This window comes from Arvicola amphibius, chromosome 9 (assembly GCF_903992535.2).
Source record: "Arvicola amphibius chromosome 9, mArvAmp1.2, whole genome shotgun sequence".
In the NCBI taxonomy this organism is placed as follows: Eukaryota; Metazoa; Chordata; class Mammalia; order Rodentia; family Cricetidae; genus Arvicola; species Arvicola amphibius.
In genome coordinates this window covers 123,830,090-123,848,812 of record NC_052055.2, presented here as the reverse complement: position 1 = coordinate 123,848,812, position 18,723 = coordinate 123,830,090, and the positions used below count along the sequence as shown (strand labels likewise).

At 54.2% G+C, this 18,723-nt stretch overlaps 3 protein-coding genes across 5 annotated transcripts in view; 1 reads left to right on the top strand and 2 right to left on the bottom strand.

The window, feature by feature from the left end:
- The window catches only part of LOC119822487 (H-2 class I histocompatibility antigen, L-D alpha chain-like), a 741,986-nt gene that overhangs the window by 566,876 nt on the left and 156,387 nt on the right, over positions 1–18,723 (bottom strand). The window lies entirely within an intron of this gene.
- On the bottom strand, positions 3,088–6,340 carry Prrt1 (proline rich transmembrane protein 1). Of its 2 annotated transcripts, none has more exons than XM_038341881.1 (4): positions 6,322–6,340; positions 4,906–5,444; positions 4,148–4,333; positions 3,088–4,036 (listed from the first exon to the last, which is right to left on the bottom strand). In XM_038341881.1, exons 1-4 carry the CDS (start codon positions 6,338–6,340, stop codon positions 3,860–3,862), a joined length of 921 nt encoding a protein of 306 aa, XP_038197809.1. In that variant the 3' UTR covers positions 3,088–3,859. The 2 variants fall into 2 exon arrangements, with proteins under 2 accessions (XP_038197809.1, XP_038197810.1); XM_038341882.1 differs by lacking the exon at positions 6,322–6,340 and adding an exon at positions 5,783–5,795.
- Positions 7,803–18,675, top strand: Ppt2 (palmitoyl-protein thioesterase 2). Of its 2 annotated transcripts, none has more exons than XM_038341874.1 (9): positions 7,803–7,971; positions 9,093–9,283; positions 9,502–9,655; positions 10,042–10,137; positions 10,225–10,332; positions 11,831–11,914; positions 12,001–12,085; positions 17,624–17,678; positions 17,863–18,675. In XM_038341874.1, the coding sequence occupies exons 2-9, from the start codon at positions 9,101–9,103 to the stop codon at positions 18,004–18,006; spliced, it is 909 nt and encodes a 302-aa protein (XP_038197802.1). In that variant the 5' UTR covers positions 7,803–7,971; positions 9,093–9,100; the 3' UTR covers positions 18,007–18,675. The 2 variants fall into 2 exon arrangements, with proteins under 2 accessions (XP_038197802.1, XP_038197803.1); XM_038341875.1 differs by lacking the exon at positions 7,803–7,971 and adding an exon at positions 8,615–8,758.

Genomic DNA, 18,723 nt, shown 5'->3' with positions numbered 1-18,723 from the left:
TTTTGCTATTATTGCTGTTGTTCTGGCTTTCCTGGAACTCACTATGTAGACTGATCTGCAGCTCACAGAGATCCCTCTGCCTCTGCCTCCTGAGTGCTGGGACTAAAGGGGTGCACCCCACACGTAGCCCCCTGACTAGAAGACTTTTGAGTTGTGGAGTCATGTAAAAAGCAGGACTAGGGAGGGTTGGCTGGCAGTGTTGAGGGTGACAGAGTGTGGAGGAGGTGGGGAGCCCTTTTGGGGAGGCTACTGCAATAATCCAGGATGAGGTAGGTAATACCGGCAAGGGCTGTTGGGGAAGGGTGGTACCAAAGCATGCTATGGCTGTGGAGTTGACGCAGCTCAACAGCATGCCTTGATACAGCAGGCATGAGATGGATAAGGAGGATGGCTGGGGCATGCTGTCACCAGAGGGGCCAACAACACACAGTATGACAGCATTTCACCAAGTTGGTTTAGAGCAAAAGGAGTAAGGAGCCCAAGCATGGTCCCCGTGGCTGGTCACATTCCTCCACAGACAGGCTTCCTGTGGCATGGTCCCCGTGGCTGGCTGTGTTCCTTCACAGACAGGCTTTCAGTGGCATGGTCCCCGTGGCTGGTCACATTCCTCCACAGACAGGCTTCCTGTGGCATGGTCCCCGTGGCTGGCTGTGTTCCTCCATAGACAGGCTTCCTGTGGCATGGTCCCCGTGGCTGGCTGTGTTCCTCCACAGACAGGCTTCCTGTGGCATGGTCCCCGTGGCTGGCTGTGTTCCTTCACAGACAGGCTTTCAGTGGCATGATCCCCGTGGCTGGTCATGTTCCTCCACAGACAGGCTTTCAGTGGCATGGTCCCCGTGGCTGGCTGTGTTCCTCCACAGACAGGCTTCCTGTGGCATGGTCCCCGTGGCTGGCCACGTTCCTCCACAGACAGGCTTTCAGTGGCATGGTCCCTGTGGCTGGCTGTGTTCCTTCACAGATAGGCTTCCTGTGGCATGGTCCCGTGGCTGGTCTTGTGTCTCCACAGACAGGCTTCCTGTGGCACGGTCCCTGTCTGTGAAAGAGTGCAGCCAGCCTCTGGAGGAAGGTCTGCAGGTGCCGTGTTCTATTGGAAAGGTGTTGGGTCAGTGGTTGGAATGTAACTGTGTGGTGAGATGTTTGCTTAACACATGAAGATCTGGGCTCAAGATCCATTGCCAGAAAGAACGAACAGCCCTTCCCGAAACTTTTAATCCCAGCACTCGGGAGGTACAGGAAGGGGGAATCTCTGTGAATTTGAGGCCAGCCTGATCTACAGAGTGAGTTCTAGGACAGCCAGGGCTACACAGAGAAACCCTGTCTTGAAAAAAAGCAAAGCAAACCAACCAAACCAAAAAATCTAGATACCTGCTGAAGGGGAGAAAGAGGAAGGGAAGGAGATAACATGCCACTGAGCCCAGAAGGTTAGGGAATTCCCAGTCAGGAGATAGGTGTGCCTGAGGCATGGTGACACACCTGTAATCCCAGCATTTGGGAAGTGGAAATAGTATTTCAGGAGACAAAGGTTATCTTCAGGTAAACAGTGAGTTTAAGTTTAACTTAACTATATGAGACACTGTCTCAGGATAAGTAAATGAATAAAGGGTGGGGTGGGCAGGCAGACGGACAAGACAGGCACGAAAGGGCTAGGGGAAGCAGAGTATTTTGAAAACATCACTAATTTTGTGCAGTGTAATCACTGGCTATTTGAGATGCTAGCAGAGTGAGGAACGGAAGTGCATTTCAAGGAGGCAGGAACGAGCGGGTTTGAAGGAAAGACAGAACCACAGAGACGGTTTCCAACTCAAGAAAGCTGAAGAGGGATGAGGCAGGAGACGCCACACATGTGAAATCCTTCAAGAGCACTGATGGAGGTTGCTCAGGGGCTATGATCTTGCTGCTCTTTCAGAGGACCTGGGTTCAGGTCCTGGCACCCACAGTAGGTGTGATTCACGACCACCTGTAACTCCAGCTGCAGTGTATCAGAGGGTGTTTATGGGCATCGGCACACATGCTTGTATACACACACAAGCACACGTGTAATACACACATATATAAAAATAAATCTTTAAGAAAATAACTATTGCTAGGAAAGGCACTAGACCTGAAATGTACCAAGGGGAACCAGAGATACCTGTGCCTCCCCTCCCTCGGCCTCAGCGCACCCCCCCCCCCCAGTGCAAGGTTTTCTGCCTGGATTCGGTCACAGCCTGGTCTGAAGCATAATCACCAGCCTTCCTGTGTGTCACCATCATGCCTCATGAATGAACAGCTGGGACACACCCTGCTTTACATGTGTGCAGTGAAGCCAGACACCCGCTCTGCTTGGTCCCCATCCCCTCTCACAGAGGGGTCACTACAGGCTTAGGGTTAGCTAGGGCAATGAGCCCAGGTGTAGAGGCTCTGTTAGCCCTTTTCCCAGGATTCCCACAGGTCTCCGCTCCTTGTCTGAGCTTGCCTTCCTGAGGGACTCTGGTGCAAGTTGTCCAGCCCCAGGCCAGGAACGCTGTGGGCAGCATTACCCCTGCTCCTGTTACCCCAGCCTTGACCAGCTTCACTGTGGTCTGCCATCTTCTTCCTTCTTGCCTTCTAGAAGTCTCCCTTCCCCCAATCCCTAAACCCAATCTAGAAGGGAATGGGAAAGCAGGTCTGGGAAGCCCGGGAGAATGACACTCCAGGTCTTCTTCTAGCTCCTTTGCTCTCTCTTGAGATAGGGTTTAGTACAGCCCAGATGACCTCTAATGTGCTATAGAGTGTGACTTTGAACTCTTCGGTTCCCCTCAGACGCTAGGTCTATAGAGACCTGCAGCAAACCTGGCTAGGGGGACCCTCTTCTCTCAACTGTCATGGAAAATTATCTCCTCCCGCTTTTCTCTTGTGCGGGTCAGCACCCCTTCCCGCCCCCGGAGTGAAAAAAACAAAAACCAAAAGTGAAAAAGGAACCGAACGCCAAGGGCCAAGGTGTTCTCCGAACTGTGGTCGTTGGAACTGCGGGTGATAAATCCACTAAAGTGTCTTTAATACCGTCTTTCGGAAGTTCACACACACGCACACACAGATCAAAATAAGTCTAGGGCTGAGGGGAGCCAGGGAGCGCATGCGCTCCCTCCCTTAACCCTTCTGCCCCGCTGCCCAGGGGTTGGCACAGATAGAAAGAGTATTTACACTGCAGGAACTTGGTTCTTTTTCCAGGGTGAGGGGTACTAAACCGGAAACTTCCCACATCTCACTCCGAAAGCAACAAAAACGGGAGTTCTGAAATTAGCAAGAAAATAGGCAAAGAGACCCGGATGGAGAAGGGAAAAAATCCGTACTGGCAAAGATCCGAGCCAGAGTAGGGTTGCAGTTCTCCCAGGGCTGAGCCCTTTTCGAGGGGTAGGGGGAAAGGGTACGTCCGTCTGCGGGCTGGGCCTGAATTCACAAACCCAATCAACAGACTGAACTACCCCACAAGGAAGAAGGCGGAGCCTGCCGACCTGGAGGCGGGGTTTGTGGGAGTTGGGGCGGGGCCTATAGAGGAGGCGGAGCTTCTAGGACCTGACTCCCTACTGAGGATCCGAGACCAGGGGAGCTCCGCCCCCGCATTGCACTTGATGGGGTGGGAAACTGGGGCGTCTCGGGGCTCGGGGTTTGGCACGGATTCCAGTGTCGCTGGGGATGTGGGTTTTGGAGAGGTTCCTGAGGAACTGGATTCGGAGCGTAGTCGCTGGGCCGGAGGTTCCGTGGGGGCGGAGTTTATGATATCTGGAAGTCCAGCGGCGCCACAGGAGGATGTGCAGGGCGCGCGTTGGATAGGCGGCCGGACTGCACGACGCGCCTGGGAGGTTGGGGGGCACGGAGTGGGGCCGACATGGGGGTGGTTTTAGGGATCCCAATAGTTTTCGTGGTGCTGGGCGGCGATGATGATGACGACCGTGAGGATAGTACAGAGCACCATGGCTGCGATGCCCACGGCCAGGGAGATGAAGGAGAAGTTCCGGGCCTCGCGTGAAGCGATCTCGGCGGACACCATGTCTCCGCGGGCCAAGGCCGTGCGCACCTACCGGGGAGGGATGTGGGAAGGCGGGGGTCAGAGAGCTCACCCGTCGCAGCCTCCCTCTAGGATAGTATGTCCAGAATGCCCTGGACTAAGGATCCCCGCCCCACACACCTGCACGGCCTTGAAGATGGCGATGATGCCTGTAGGCCAGAAGCAGCAGATGGTGGTCAACACAGCGATGGGCATGTAGTCGTGTGGCGGGCGCCTGGGCTCCAACAGAGCCAGCCCTGGGGCCTGGGGCGGCGGGGGCAGAGTGGAGGTCACTCCCGGCCCCCCAGGGGTCCCGCCTGCGTAGGGCTGTGGGAAGGGCAGTGGGGGAAAGGGACGTCACGCCTACACTCTTGCTGCTTGCCAGTGGTTGGCCAGTTGGCAGAGAGGTTTCTACAAACCCAACTCTAAGGTTTGGGGGGAGGAATTAACGCCCCATCCTTCCTGATAGTAAAATCGGCCTAGGCTTCCCCTCTTTGTGTTATTAAGCCCCATAGTCGTGCAAGTTCCCACACTGTCTTACAAGGTCTGGGTCTGTCTGCACTTCAGGTCTCGTTTCCACGCTCCTTGGCAGCCCCAGGCTCAGACTTTGCCCTCTTCTACCCCTGGCTTCCCAGGTTCCATTTCTTTCTCTCCCTCCAAGCGGTTTCCATCTTTCAGACTTCCCAAACCTTGACCTCTGACCCCCAAAGATAGCCCCTCACCAGGTCCACCACCTTCCCAGCCAGCCCCGCAGTCCGTTACTTCTCCACTCTTCTGTCTGGGTTTGTTACCAGAGCACCGCTCGCTCTGGTTCTATTTCGCTCTCTCCCAGCTAGCTTCCCGTGTGTCCCTGTTGCACCTGCCTCCCTCCTCCTAGGTCCTGTCAGCCCCACACTCACCGTGCCCACCGGATACACTGGAACATAGGCAGTGCAGGGCTGCAGCTGCAGCGGGTAGCCGGGCGCCACGTAGCCCCCCAGCGGCAGTGTGCCCACCGCCCCCGTGTGCGTGGGCACCACAAAGCCCGGGGCTTGGGCCGTCGGGGCTGGTGCTGGTGGGGGCGGGGCGGCGGCCGCCGGCGGCGGTGGGGGAAGTGGGCCCTCGAAGCGAGTCTCCTGCAGATAAGGGTCGGGTGGCATGCGGGGTAAGGTAGCACAGCCGGGTGGAGGAGCCCCAGCGCCGGGACCGGGTGGGGCATGGTGGGGGGGCCGCGGTAGCGTGGCAGAGGACGAAGGACCACGCTGAGCGCCAGCTGAGGCAGAGGCCAGCCCACCTGCCCCTAAGCGCGGGAGGGTGGCAGTGCCAGACTGGTGGTAGTGATGGTGGTGGTGATGGTGCGAGGAGGGGGCCGTTTGTGGGGGCGGGATGGGGGGCTCGGCCGGAGGTTGGGGGGCATTGTAGGGTGGCGGCGAAGTGTGGGGAACTGAGTCTGGAAGGCCTGGCCACAGAAAGCAGAGGAGAGGATAAGGGGAGAGAGAAGACAGCAGAGATCAGAAGGGTAAGAAACAAGGCAGTCGGAGAGGGAGAAAAAGCCAGGGAGAGATAGGTGGGATGGCAGTTCTCAGTCTGGGATCAGGGAAGCGGGTGTATCTAGGCCACCTGCCCTCCAATCTAGCTTTGCCATCACAACTGTCACAACGTCACCCACAGCTGCCAACCACACACCCTCATCCAGGGCCCTCAGAGCTGTCCTCTCTGAACTGCGTGCTCGCTCTAACAGTTTTCATGTGGAAGACATTTCCACTTTCCTCCAGTGGAGAAATGGGCCAGTGTTACCTGGAAATCGCATGGCCTCAGTTAGGGCCCATAAAAACGTCTCCTGGGACTAGCCATGGTGGCTCAAGCCTGCAATCCTAGTACTTGTGAGGCAGAGGCAGGAGGAGGAGGAACTAGGAAGTTCAAGGCCAGCCTGGGCTACGTAGGAAAATCTTATGTCAAAAAAAAAAAAAAAAAAAAAGTCTGCTAAATTCTACTTCCCTGGCAACCCCCATCGAATCAAGCCACTGATATTTCTCCACTGGGTGTCTCCAAGCCATCTGTCACTCCCAGGGATGATGTCCCTGCAGTACCTGGCTGTGCCTTTTCAACCTGCCCCCCCTCGTGTTGTTGACATGGCAGAGGCAGACTGACCCAAAGAAAGGAAGAGAAGGATGAGCTACAGGAAGAGGAGGGGGTGGGGGTCTGAGTGCCGGGAAGTGGAATGGGACTGAGTCGCTTGACACCCCAGAGAGGGTCAAAGAAGGGGGTTAGGGCAAGTGGGGGGTGAGACAGGAGAGGATGGAAGGGCTTTGGGGGCTATTGGGATTTTTTTTCACCTGACTTTTCCGATGACATGTTTGCAGTAGCTGGAAAAGGGTCTCTGAAGCTGGAGTCAGGGCCCCTTGGCCGGTGCAGAAGTCTGGGTCCCGGATGGCGCAGCCGGCAGCAGCAGCGGCGGCAGCGCAGAGATGGAGAGATGAAGACAGTGGGGGGGGGGGGGGGCGGGCAGACGGAGAGTGGCAGAAGGAGCGTGGCAAGGGGGGGAGCTTAAAGGGACCGAGGCCAGGGAGGGGGAGAGCTTCAGAAGTCCCCCCCCAACACACTCGTTCTCGCTCTGCACTTGGACCACCTCTTCCCTCCTCTCACCCTGGCATTCAAGCCCCCAGTTTAGGCTCCCTTGGAGTTGTCATGGAAACCGGGAGGCAAGACCAGGCAAAGCGGGAGGGACTAAGAGAATGAAGGAAAGGAGGGAGAGAGAGAACTCTCTCGAGTCTCTCTCTCTCAAAGATGCGCTGTAGTGATTACATTGTGGGAAGCCAGTTCAATGGATTACCTCCAGACCCCGTTCACCCAGACCCGGCTCACCCAAGGGGTTCCTTCCTCAGTTCCCCTCAGAACTCCTGCAAGATAGCTCTAGGCTTCTCCAGTTAGAGACAGAATCAGGTGTGAGCAAAAATTGTTCAAAGCTGGGAACCAAGAGAGCCTGAAAAGTCCCCCAGGTATACAGCCTGGGCCTGCCCCTTGCCTCATGGAGGCAGGAATCTCGGGCCTGTAATTTGAAGCTGGCTGAGAGAAAGCACCTGTGGGGGTACACCGGCACCGGCACCTTCTTCCTCCAAGGTTAAGGAGCTGAAATGCTTTAGCAGAGGGGAGCAAAATGTAATTGCTTATTTGTGACGGGCAGGTTTGAAAAAGCCTGCTTGTGGGGGCTCTAGAGTTCTTGGCCCATCAGCATTCATATCCGTACCCTACAGCACCCCCTGTCCTCCACTCCTCCCGCCCCAAGACGCTGATCCACCCCCGGAGTCAACCCGAGACGCAGGGGTGACTTACAGTCTTTTTATTTGCTTTTTGTGTCTTGGAAGGGCGTGGGTGGGGAGGTGGGGTGAGGATAGGCAGTCTACAGAGATTACACCAGTTGGGCCTTTTGCAGAAACCCAGCAGGAGAATCAGAAATGCCTTCCCATTTTAGAATTTCCCAGCCCTCGCCTGAGGCAGTCGCCCTAGGACACGGCCCCTCCGGTGGTGTCCTGGAGGGCAGTCCCAGGCCCCGGGCTTAAGCCGGTCCCAGGTCTGAGAAATTTTTGCAACACGGCCTCATACTGGTGATTCTGGTTTTTCAAGCGTGTATGGATCAGAGAGAAACCCCGGATCTATTCCTCCCACACGGGCTTCACTACACGCGTCTGGTTTTATTGAGAGTCGAGTTTAGACTGAGCAAAGACCCTGCATACAGGCCGAGCGGCTCAGGCATGCTCAGAAATCCTGGAGCCTTATTTAATTGCTAAGTAAATGCCCTGACGGGTAAAGGCCAGCCAGGAGTACTCGGGCGCGCGCAAGGGTCACGGCTAGGCTGAGTGGTGCCAGCACCCGCAGCGCAGAAGTCTGGCTGCAGTAGCAGGGTCTGTGTCGCTAGCTGCCCGCTGGGTTCTGAGGAGCAGATTGTTGGGATCGCTCAGGGCTCAAAGACTGGCGGAAATCCGAAGGTGAGTCCCTGCAGCCCCCGGGGCCCTACGCCCATGGAAGGTGGGTCAGGAAGGGTTGGTCGTGAACGCAGAGATAAAAGTAGGGCCAGAGAAACTGGGCCAGGCTGCACTTCACTCGAGGGGCCTGAAGGACTCTCGGCGTCTCCGGAGACAAGGTCACAACACGCACTTCAAAGTGAAGAGTTGTAAGGCGCTGGTCGGGAGCGGGATGGCAGGCAGGAGAGGGAAGAGGAGCGCTCCGGCTAGGGTCGGCCTGGCACGCTGGCCTGCCACTCGCCAGGCGTCCAGCTAGACGCTGCGTTAGCCTTTCGTCCGTCCTACCTGCCCCCCACCCCCGCACCTTGGGAACAGAAATTCGGGCTCTGCTGCAAAGCCAGAAAACCTGGGTTGGAAAATGGGGCGCATCAAAGAGGGGAAGTCGCACCCCTGGGTGGCTGAATGCAGCCGACCCTAGGAAAGCCTTCTTTATATACCCGAGATTATCTTTGCTCTTGCGTCTCCCCTTCCGGTTGAATGGATCGCTCCGCCGCCTGCTTCCTCCCCAGCTCCCTGTGTGCATTGGAATATTCCATTGCCCCTCCGGTCCGCGGTCAGCGTTGCAGGGGACGCTCTCTCTGTTGTCAGGGAAAGCCCCGGACGTGACGGCTTTGCGCGACCCCGAGCACCCCCCTTCCCATCCGTCATCCCCCTGCGCGCTCTCCTGGTCCCCCTTTCCCGGTGGATTGCAGTACAATTTACTGGGTACAAGTAAACAGTTGGCGGAGCGAAGCCTCCAGACCCAGGCCAGGTGGGAGTTCCCACTCTCCGTGGGGCCTGGGCTGCTGCTCCGGGGCCCTTGCAGAACCCGGAGTTGTGCATGGCCGAGGTGATGCTTACGGAAGATCCTGGGCCTAGGGACCAAGTCCCATGAGCGCCAAGTTGGGGGCGGGACTTAGGGTGAGCATTAGTGCGGCGAGGTGGTAGGGGGTGTGTTTGTGCCGAACCTACTAGAGTAAGTAAAAAGTAGGCTGTTGTGGCAACGACCTGGTATAGGAGCGGGGGTCGGAGGGTTGCTTGCTGGGAATCTATTGGAAGCCGAGGGGTGGGGGTCACTTCCCTTACAGCCCCTCGTTTCTTCTCAGGTAGGAGCATGCCGGGGCTATGGAGGCAGAGGCTTCCTTCGGCGTGGGCTTTGCTCCTCCTGCCATTCCTGCGGCTGCTGATGCCCGCAGCCCCCGCACCCCACCGCGGGTCCTACAAGCCGGTGATCGTGGTGCACGGGCTCTTTGACAGTTCATACAGCTTCCGCCACCTGCTGGACTACATCAATGAGGTCTGTCACGGGACGCCGGGTGGAGGGTGTTGGAGCAGCTATAATGGCTGGGAGGAAGCGTGGACAGCTGAAAGATAACCCCTCTAGGCCAGTTCCTTAGAGTATGGCTGCTAGTGGGGGAGACTTGGGGGACGGGGGTTCCTGGTTCCAGCAAGCGCATTGAATGCACGTGGCCTTCATAGTCCAACCCCAGTGGCTGCATTGCCCCCTTCCCACAGACACACCCCGGGACTGTGGTGACAGTGCTTGATCTCTTCGATGGCAGAGAGAGCTTGCGGCCCTTGTGGGAGCAGGTGCAAGGGTTCCGAGAGGCTGTTGGCCCCATCATGGAAAAGGCCGCTGAAGGGGTGCATCTCATCTGTTACTCCCAGGGTAGGCAACACACACTCCTAACTCCCAAGCCCTGTAGGAACTTGACCCTAAAGGTGCTTTCTAGAGGTTGCTTCTCTGCGTTGCCTTGCTCTGGTCAGAGGCTTAGCACATGAGCCCCACCCCCACCCCCGTTTTCTGGCTTCTCTCAGCACCCGTCTTCCTCCCGTCCTGAATGGAAGGGAGGCTTCCTTCGGTCCTCATTTTCCGTGGCTTAAGAGTTAAGGATCGGAGGCCTAGACTCTTAGCTTGGCTCTGTCACGTGACCCGCAACTTATTGGCATAGGGCGTGTCTTCAGTCTTGGATCCCGTTCTTTTAAGTTTTGAGAGACCAGAGAGGCAAGGGTCGCTGGGGTGCCCGCGTTCCAATGTTGGCGCTCTGCCTCCAGGGGGCCTGGTGTGCCGGGCGTTGCTGTCTGTCATGGATGAGCACAACGTGGATTCTTTCATCTCGCTGTCCTCTCCACAGATGGGACAATATGGAGGTGAGTGGGCACCGTGGGTTGCACAGAAGGCGCCATGTCTGGGCCACAGAGGGTTGAGGCTACTTGGCGCTGCCGTTCTTTTCTCAGACACCGACTACTTGAAGTGGCTCTTCCCGACATCCATGCGGTCTAACCTCTATCGGATCTGCTATAGTCCTTGGGGCCAGGAGTTTTCCATCTGCAACTACTGGCATGGTAAGCGGTGGGGGGGGGGGGGGGGTAAACCTGGGAAAGGGTAAGCCGCGGGGAGGGGCCGCGTGGTCGCGCCCACCTCTTCCGCAACCAAAGCAGTGGTTCCCGTTTATCCACACTTACTAATCAAATAGGTGCTATTCAGAATGTCGTTGGCTAGCCACCCAGGTACCTCAGAGCGTGTGGTCTGGTGCAAAATTAAAAAAAAAAAATAATGGATCATCATTATTATTAGTCTCTGTGTGTGTGTGTGCGCGCGCACATGTACACGTGCGTGCGCTCATTCATGGGGCTCAGAAGACGACTTTCAGGAGTCCATTCTCTCTGTCTGCACATTGTTCAGCTGCTGCAGTGTGGGCCATAGCCCACACGGGTGAGCGAGTGGCTTTATTTACGGTAACAGGCAGCAGGTGACTGGGTTTGGTCCTTTAGGGTCGTGTGCCTGGATGCTGGGGCCAGATTAGTATCATTAAATCAATGAGAGTAAAACACTTTTAACAATCACTGGCTCACACAGGGTGCCACATAAAAGTACCTTCCAAGCCGGGGTTGCTGGTACGCACATTTAATCCCAGTACTTGGGAGGGAGAGGCAGGAGGATTTCTTGAGTTGAAACCAGCCTGAATTATATGGGAGTTCCAGGACAGCCAAGACTAAATAGACCCTGTCTCAACAAACAAACCAAACAAAAGAAACCCTCAGAAAGTGTCTTTGATTGTGCTGACCGTTATTTTTATCCTTCTGTTATATGGCTGGATGTCTGGCTTCTCTGTTAGACTTATGTGTGTGTTTATGGCTGAGTGTCTGTCTTCACTGTTAGACTTATGTGTGTATTTATGGCTGGATATTTGTCTTCACTGTTAGACTTATGTATGTATTTTATGTGCATACTTTGCTTGTTCATCTGCACACCAGAAGATGGCATCAGACAGCTGTGAGCTGCCCTGTGGGTTCTGAAGGGAATTGAACTCAGGACCTTCAGAAGAACAGTGAGCAGTCTTAACTGCTGAGCCGTCTCTCCGGCTCTGGTCTTCCCTGTTACTACAGTCTCCTGATCGGCCTTCTAGTCTTCTTTATCATTACTTCTCTTCCTTTTTTAAAAAAAAAAAGTTTTTAAATTTTATGTATATACGGGTTTTTTGCATATATGTGCACCACATACATGCCCATTGCCTGTGGAGGCCAGAAGATGGCATTGGGTCCCCTGGGATTGGAGTTACAGACAGTTGTGAGCCACCATGTGGGTGCTGGGAATTGAACCAGAGTCTTGGAAGAGTAGCCAGTGCTCTCAACCACTGAGCCATTCCCCCCCCCCCCCCCCCCCGCAGCCCCATTGACTCTCTGTGTAGCCAAGGATGGCTTTGAACTGATCCTCCTGATGGGACATCCTGAATGCCAGTATTGCAGGTGTGGGCCACCCATGCCCACTTATGCAGTCCGTGGGGTCAAATCCCAGGGCCTCAGGCTCATGGCTGTCTCCCTAACTGCTGTTTGTACTCAGATCCTCACCACGACGACCTGTACCTCAATGCCAGTAGCTTCCTGGCCCTCATCAACGGGGAAAGAGACCATCCCAATGCCACTGGTAAGGCCCAGCTCCCACCTCTGTCCCTCTTCCGCTTCTACCCTGGTTTGAGTCCTGTGACTGACCCCCTCTCTCCATCTCTACAGCGTGGCGGAAGAACTTTCTCCGCGTGGGCCGCCTGGTGCTGATTGGGGGTCCTGATGATGGAGTCATCACTCCTTGGCAGTCTAGGTAACAAGGGATTGTAGAGGCTGAAGACCTGGCCTGGTAGTACCCCTGGCATGCAGTAGATGTTCATTGAGAGACAGGGGCCCGGTGTGTAGCCCAGGCTTGAGCGCTAGCCTTTGCTTCCCGAGGGACAGGCATTATTACCACGTCTGCATCTCCCTCTTCCGTTCTGGGAGAGCTGGAGACCAGCTCCAGGGACTAACACACTCTAGGCTAGTGTTCTGCATACCTGACCCTTGTAGAACATGTTTGAGCCTGAGGCAAGGAGATCACTCAAGCCCAAGAGTTCAGGATGAGCTTGGGCAAGATAATGAGACTGTTTCACCAAACACACAAAACCTGCTAGAGCTAACCCTGGGACTCAGGAGGCAGAAGCAGGTGGGTCTCTGTTCAGGGCTGTTTGTTTGAGACCCTGGGTCAAAAAACACCGCCACTGACAAGCAGAAAGCTTGTATAAAAAGTCTGTTGATTCGGGCAGCTGGAGATGTGGCTCATCTGGCACGGTGCCTGCCTAGCATGCCTGGGTTTCATTCCAGCACGCAGGGGGTAGAGGAGGAGGATGAGAAGTTCAGGGTACTACATCGTGAATTTGAGGCCAGCCTGGGTTACTGAGACCCTGTTTCAAAACCACACACGATCATTCATACACATATAATTCTGAAGTAATCGTGGATTCTTAGGAGGTTGCAGAGATGGTTTATCAAGGTCCTGTGTAGAGTTTACCTGGGGCTGTATTCTGAGTAGAAGACAGCTTCCACTCAGACCTCTGGGCGTGGTAGTGCACGCCTTTAATCCCTGATCTTGGGAGATAGAGGCAGGTAGATCTCTGAGTTTAAGGCCAGCCTGGTCTACATAGTGAGTTCTGTTCTAGGCTAGCCAGGGCTATGTAGAGAGACTCAAAATAAAAAAACAAACAAACAAAAAACCCAAAAAAACCAGTGACGTCAGTACAGTGTGAGTGTGAGGCTCCGGCTGTTTTCTCACGTCCCTTCTGTTCTGTGCCAGGCCCGGTGAGTGTCCACCTCAGCCCCTGTCTCACTCCTCCGGAAAGCGGATAGCTCTGCAGCCCTGCACAGCTGCCTCTGTGCTGTCATGAGGAGTTGACCCAGGAGGGTCACCTGAAATTTACTCAACAGATAATTATTGATCAGTGTGTGTGCCTGGGGTGCCGTTCTGGGCCCTGGGGAAGCATCGGCAAAGAAAGTCCCTGATGTTGTTCTTTATACACTGAATTAGAAATACTGTGGCAGGGGCCAGTTGTGGCCGTGGTCAGGGGCTGGTTGTGGCCGTGGTCGGGCCAGTTGTGGCGGTGGTCAGGGCCGGTTGTGGCCGTGGTCAGGGGCCGGTTGTGGCCGGTGGTCGGGGGCCGGTTGTGACCGTGGTCAGGGGCCGGTTGTGGCCGTTGTCAGGGGCCAGTTGTGGCCGGTGGTCGGGGGAGTGTCCTCGAAGGAGCTGCCATCTGAGCAAGCCTGAGGAAGTATAGGGGAGGCTTGTGCCATAGGAGCCTAGCAGAGTCCTATGAGGATTGGGGAAGGAGGTAGCTGGGCATGGTCTCCTTGAACCCTTGTAGGTCAGTGTCAGGCCCTTGAGCCGTTTCTTACTGTGACAAACTGTAGCGTGGAGAGGGCACAACTGTAATCCCAGCATATCCCAGAGGGATGTTGTGTTTGTGGCCAGCCTGGGCTACCAAGTGAGACACTTCACAAAGAGCTCATAACCGATAACAGAAAGCTGAGAGGGTGTAGCTCAGAGTGTTTGGCTAGCTGCTGAAGTCCTGGGCTTGATTAGCCTGTCTGTTTTTGGAGACAGGTGTTGCCCTGACAAGTCTGGCCTTGAACTCAAAGAGATCCTGCTGCCTGTCTCTTGAGTGCTGGGATTAAAGGTGTGCACCACCGCTCCTGGCTCCTTGGGTTTGGGTTCACCCTCAGCACCAGGAGGAAAGAAAGACAGCAGATAGGTGGATAGGTACGCAGAAGTTATTTATTTTTTTGCAGATAGGTGGATAGTTTAGTTTGTGATAGAGTGTCACATGTTCCTGGCTGGGCTCAGATTTGTTGCATAGCCAAAGACACAGACATTAGTTACCATGATAAGTTGATGCAGTGCTGGGGATTGAACCCAGGACTTTCATGCATGCTAGGCAGTCATTCTACCAACTCAACTGTGCACCTGATCTTAGAAATTAGTTTTTTTTTTTAAAGATTTTATTTAGTTTTGCATGCATTGGTGTTTTGCCTGCATTTATGTCTGAGGGTGTTGGATCCCCTGGAACTGGAGTTACAGTTATGAGCTGCTACATGGGTGCTGGGAATTGAACCCGGCTCAGCGGTTACGAGCGCTGCCTGTTCTCGAGGACCCAGGTTTGGTCCCCACCCTCCACGTGGCAGCTCACCCCCCACTCGTAACTCTCGTCCTAGGGACCTGCCATTGCCTTCCGGCCTCCTCTAGGCACCGGATGCTTGTGGTGCTCATATGGATATGAAGGCAAAACATCCAGACACATAATATAAAAATAATGGGGGCTGGAGAGATGGCTCAGTAGTTAAGAGCACTGGCTGTTCTTCCCGAGGTCCTGAGTTCAATTCCCAGCAACCACATGGTGGCTCACAACCATCTGTAATGAGATCTGGCGCCCTCTTCTAGCGTGCGGGCAAACATAGAGGCAGAATGTTGTATACATAATAAATAAATCTTTTTAAAAAAATAAATAAATAAATAAATCAGGCTGGGCATTGTGGTACACGTGTCTAATGCCAGCATGAGGGAGGCAGAAGCAGGTGGACCTCAGAGTTCAAGGTCAGCTTGGTCTACGTAATGAGTTCTAGGACAGCCAAGACACGGCTGTGTATAACCCGTCTCAAAAAAAAAAACTAATAATAATTCTGAGTGAGACAGTAGGATGTTGGGAGGGTTGAGGAAGAGGCGGCACCATCCAAACTAAAAACAGTGCAAGACTAGGGGTGTCTTTTATGTACTTAATATCATTTCATATTAATAACCCATGGTCGTAATAGCTCATGGTTATATCTTGTATGGCATGTCCCAAAGCACTGTTTTAGCCCACCAGCTTTTTAATTTATTTATTTATATTTTTTAAAGTTTTTTTAATTAATTAATCTACTTATTATGTATACAATATTCTGCCTGTGTGTATGCCTGCAGGCCAGAAGAGGGCACCAGACTCCATTACAGATGGTTGTGAGCCACCATATGGTTGCTGGGAATTGAACTCAGGACCTCTGGAAGAGCAGGCGGTGCTCTTAACCTCTGAGCCATCTCTCCAGCCCCCCCCCCCCAGCTTTTTTAAAGGATTTATTATTTTCAGTTTAGTCACATACTTAGTGAGTATGCACACGTACCACCGCACATACTTGGAGATTTGAGGACAACCTGCAGGGCTTGGACATCCCCCACTGTATGGGACTGGGGGATTGAACTCAGCTAGTCAGACTTGGCACCAGGCGCCTCTGCCTGCCGAGCCATCGGCATGATTTAAAGTCATGTGTGAGAGTGTGGGTGTGTGAGTTCAGGTACCTGTGGAGGCCAGAAGAGGGGTTACAGGCAGCTGTGACCACCGCTCCCATCCCCCCCCCACCAGTGTGGGTGTGGGAACTGAACTTGTGTCCTGAGAGAGCACGCCATGCTCTTAACTGACAGCTCTCTAGCTCCTCCCCTTCTGTTAGCTCAATCCATCCTTGTAACAACATAGTTGGGTGATCGCTGTATTAGGACACGGCGGCAGGAACTCAGGGCTTGCCTACACTTGCAGTGTTAGTGATCAGTGAGAATGGGCTGTCTGCGAGGTTTTCCTTCCCTTCCGTGAGGGGGCATTTCCACACGATATAATGAGATCTGAGAGACACAAGTCTGGCGTTCCAACGTCTTTCCTCCCTCCAGCCCCGCTCTCCCGTACCCACCCAGCTGTATCTTCCTTGTCCTCTTTGCCTGGGACATTCCCTGGCCAGGCCTCAGAACCAGCCTGCTTTCTTATTCCCACAGTCTCTTGGACAAGGTCTCTCTATAGTCCTGGATCTCGCTCTGTAGACCAGAGCTGGCCTTGAACTCTCAGAGATACAACTGCATCTGGGACTAAAGGCATTTGCCAGCATGCAACTCCTGGACTTTATTTATTTTTATTTATGTGCATAGTGTTTGCTTGCAGGTGTGTCTGTGTGAAGGTATCGCAACTCCTGGAGCTGGAGTTACGGGCAGTGCTGGGAATTGAACCCGGGTCGTCTGGAGGAGCAGCAAGTGCTCTTAACCGCTGGGCCACCTCTCCAGCCCACACTGAACCTTGTAACAGCTGGCACTTGTCCAGGTGTTGACAGGAGGTCTACTTGCTTTTTTTTTCCTTTCTGTTTTGAGAGGGTCTTATTGTGTCGCCCTAGCTGCCCTGGAACTCACAGAGCTCCTCCAGCTGCCTCTTGAGCGCTGGAATTAATGCGTACACCACTGCATCTGGCGATATTATTTAAGAAAAAAAAGTTGGCCGAGTCTGTAAAGATGCCTGGCCACTTGATCCCTGGATCAAAACAGTGGGGGTTAAAAAGTGGGAGGACTGACCCCACAGAACTGGCCTCTGACCTCTGACCTCCACGTCATGTCATGGCATTGCACACACAGTCAGTTAAACTTTAGCTGGGCATGGCTGGCTGTGCACCTGGAGCCAGAGGCCAAGGCTACATATGAGAAGCTGCCTTAAAACAAACAAAAAGCCTCTCCTCCCTCCGCTCACGAGGAGGATCAGGGTCAGTGTAGGGTTCACAGTGAGACCCTGCAAAAACGACCAGCTGGCTTCTTTGCAGCAGCGAGTGTTGAATCTAGTATCAAGACTAGGCATGTTGTTCTGTGTTTCAGTTGTTTGGTTTTTGAGACAGGGTCTCTCTACATAGCTCTGGCTGTCCTGGAACTCACTATGTAGACCAGGCTGGCCTTGAACTCACTGAGAGCCTCCTGCCTCTTGAGTGCTTTGACTATAGACATACACCACCACGCTAGGTTCTCGAATCATGCGTGGGTGTGTGCATGCATGAGTGCGCACGTCCTCAGGGAGACCAAAATGCTAAGCCATCTCTCCAGCTCCCAAACTTAATTTTTTTTAACTGAAAGAAGAAGTATGTATATGAATGGTTTGACTGCATGTACATTTATGTACCATGTGCATGCCTGATGTCCAGGGCAGCCATAAGATGGCATCGATTGCCTAGAACTGCAGCTACAAATGGTTGTGAAACTCCATATGGATGCTGGGAATTGAACCTGAGTTCTCTGGAAAAGCAGCCAGTGCTCTTAAAGGCTAAGCTAGCTCTCCAGCACATAAATTCTTCAAGTCAGGAATTGTTCTTGGTTTTTTGTTGAGACAGGTCTTACGCAGCCCACTTTGACCTTGAACACTCCACACTCCCGTCTCTAAGTGTGTCCCTGTGCCCAGCTTCTGTCAAAGATTCCGAGTGTCCTCCAGGGGGCCTTAAGTCTAAGGGACACTAGCACACATTCGTTTTCCTAGCTCTCCTGATATTCTCCCTGCAAATCTTTCCGTAGCTTCTTTGGTTTCTATGACGCCAACGAGACGGTCTTAGAGATGGAGAAGCAGCCGGTAAGCCCCTTGGAACAACTTCCTTTCTCCCTCCATTGGGTTTCTGCCTCTGACCCCTGAACTGAAGGGTTTGCCTCATAGGGCTGGGGCAAAGGGGGCGGTGGGGGTCGGGGTGATTTGGGCAGCAGCAGTACCTCACTTTGTCTTTTTCCTGTGTCTCCACGCCCCTCCACCCACCTTGAAGGTATATTTGCGAGACTCCTTTGGGTTGAAGACTCTCTTGGCCCGGGGGGCCATAGTGAGGTGTCCAATGGCTGGGATCTCTCATACCACCTGGCACTCCAACCGCACGCTCTATGATACTTGCATTGAACCATGGCTCTCCTGAAGATGCCCTCAGGAATCCCCCAGCCCAGAGACAAGTGGTGGCCTTGAGAAACAGATGCCAGGCTCTGGCATGTCTGTCAACCACCTCATGGCTCCCATACTGCCCCACCCCACCAGGGCTCCCTGAACCCTCCCCTCCGCTCCTCTGTGGATGACAGGTCCTGGTCCCCTACCTCATGTCCTCTTCTGGGGATGTCTCCATGCTCTCCCTTTCGCCCACGGCTGAGGTTGGGAAGCGAGCACCAGGTTTTTAACTGGCTTCACCGCGGCTGCTGCTCCTCCGGGTCTGGCTGTACCGGAGGAGACCCCAGCCCCTGCCCACCACAGGGCCCCTGCCCACCACAGGGCCCCTCCAGGCCACTCAGGACATTTTTAGCTTCTGTTTAGTGTCCCCTTTTCTCAACTTCCCTGTCGCCAGCCTCCCCACCAAGAGGGACGCCCATGAGGGGTTCTGAGGTTCCCCTGTGGGGACAGTTCACTTTTGAAGTGTCAGTGTTGGGGAATATCTGTGGCCTGCAAGGCCCATCTCAGGTTTGGGGATCCCCCAGTCCCTATGATCAGTGTTGGGGTATCCCCTGGGAGCCTAGGTTCTTTGAGGCCCCAGCCCCTCTTTTAACGACCCTTGAGTGGGTGTTCCCTGTATTTATAAAAATAAAGTTCCCTTTCCTCAGTGTGGCTTGGCTTATTCCCAGGTGAAGGGGACCTGGGCTCACCAAAG

Excerpts from the sequence above, each read along its gene's own strand:
- Prrt1 (XM_038341881.1), bottom strand. Across the intron at positions 4,334-4,905 it reads CAGTGTATCCGGTGGGCACG|CCCTACGCAGGCGGGACCCC; the intron begins GTGAGTGTGGGG and ends CCCTTCCCACAG. Across the intron at positions 4,037-4,147 it reads CCATCTTCAAGGCCGTGCAG|GTGCGCACGGCCTTGGCCCG; the intron begins GTGTGTGGGGCG and ends CCTCCCCGGTAG.
- Ppt2 (XM_038341874.1), top strand. The coding sequence starts at position 9,101 with ATGCCGGGGCTATGGAGGCAGAGGCTTCCTTCGGCGTGGGCTTTGCTC. Across the intron at positions 12,086-17,623 it reads ATCACTCCTTGGCAGTCTAG|CTTCTTTGGTTTCTATGACG; the intron begins GTAACAAGGGAT and ends ATCTTTCCGTAG. Across the intron at positions 17,679-17,862 it reads TAGAGATGGAGAAGCAGCCG|GTATATTTGCGAGACTCCTT; the intron begins GTAAGCCCCTTG and ends CCCACCTTGAAG.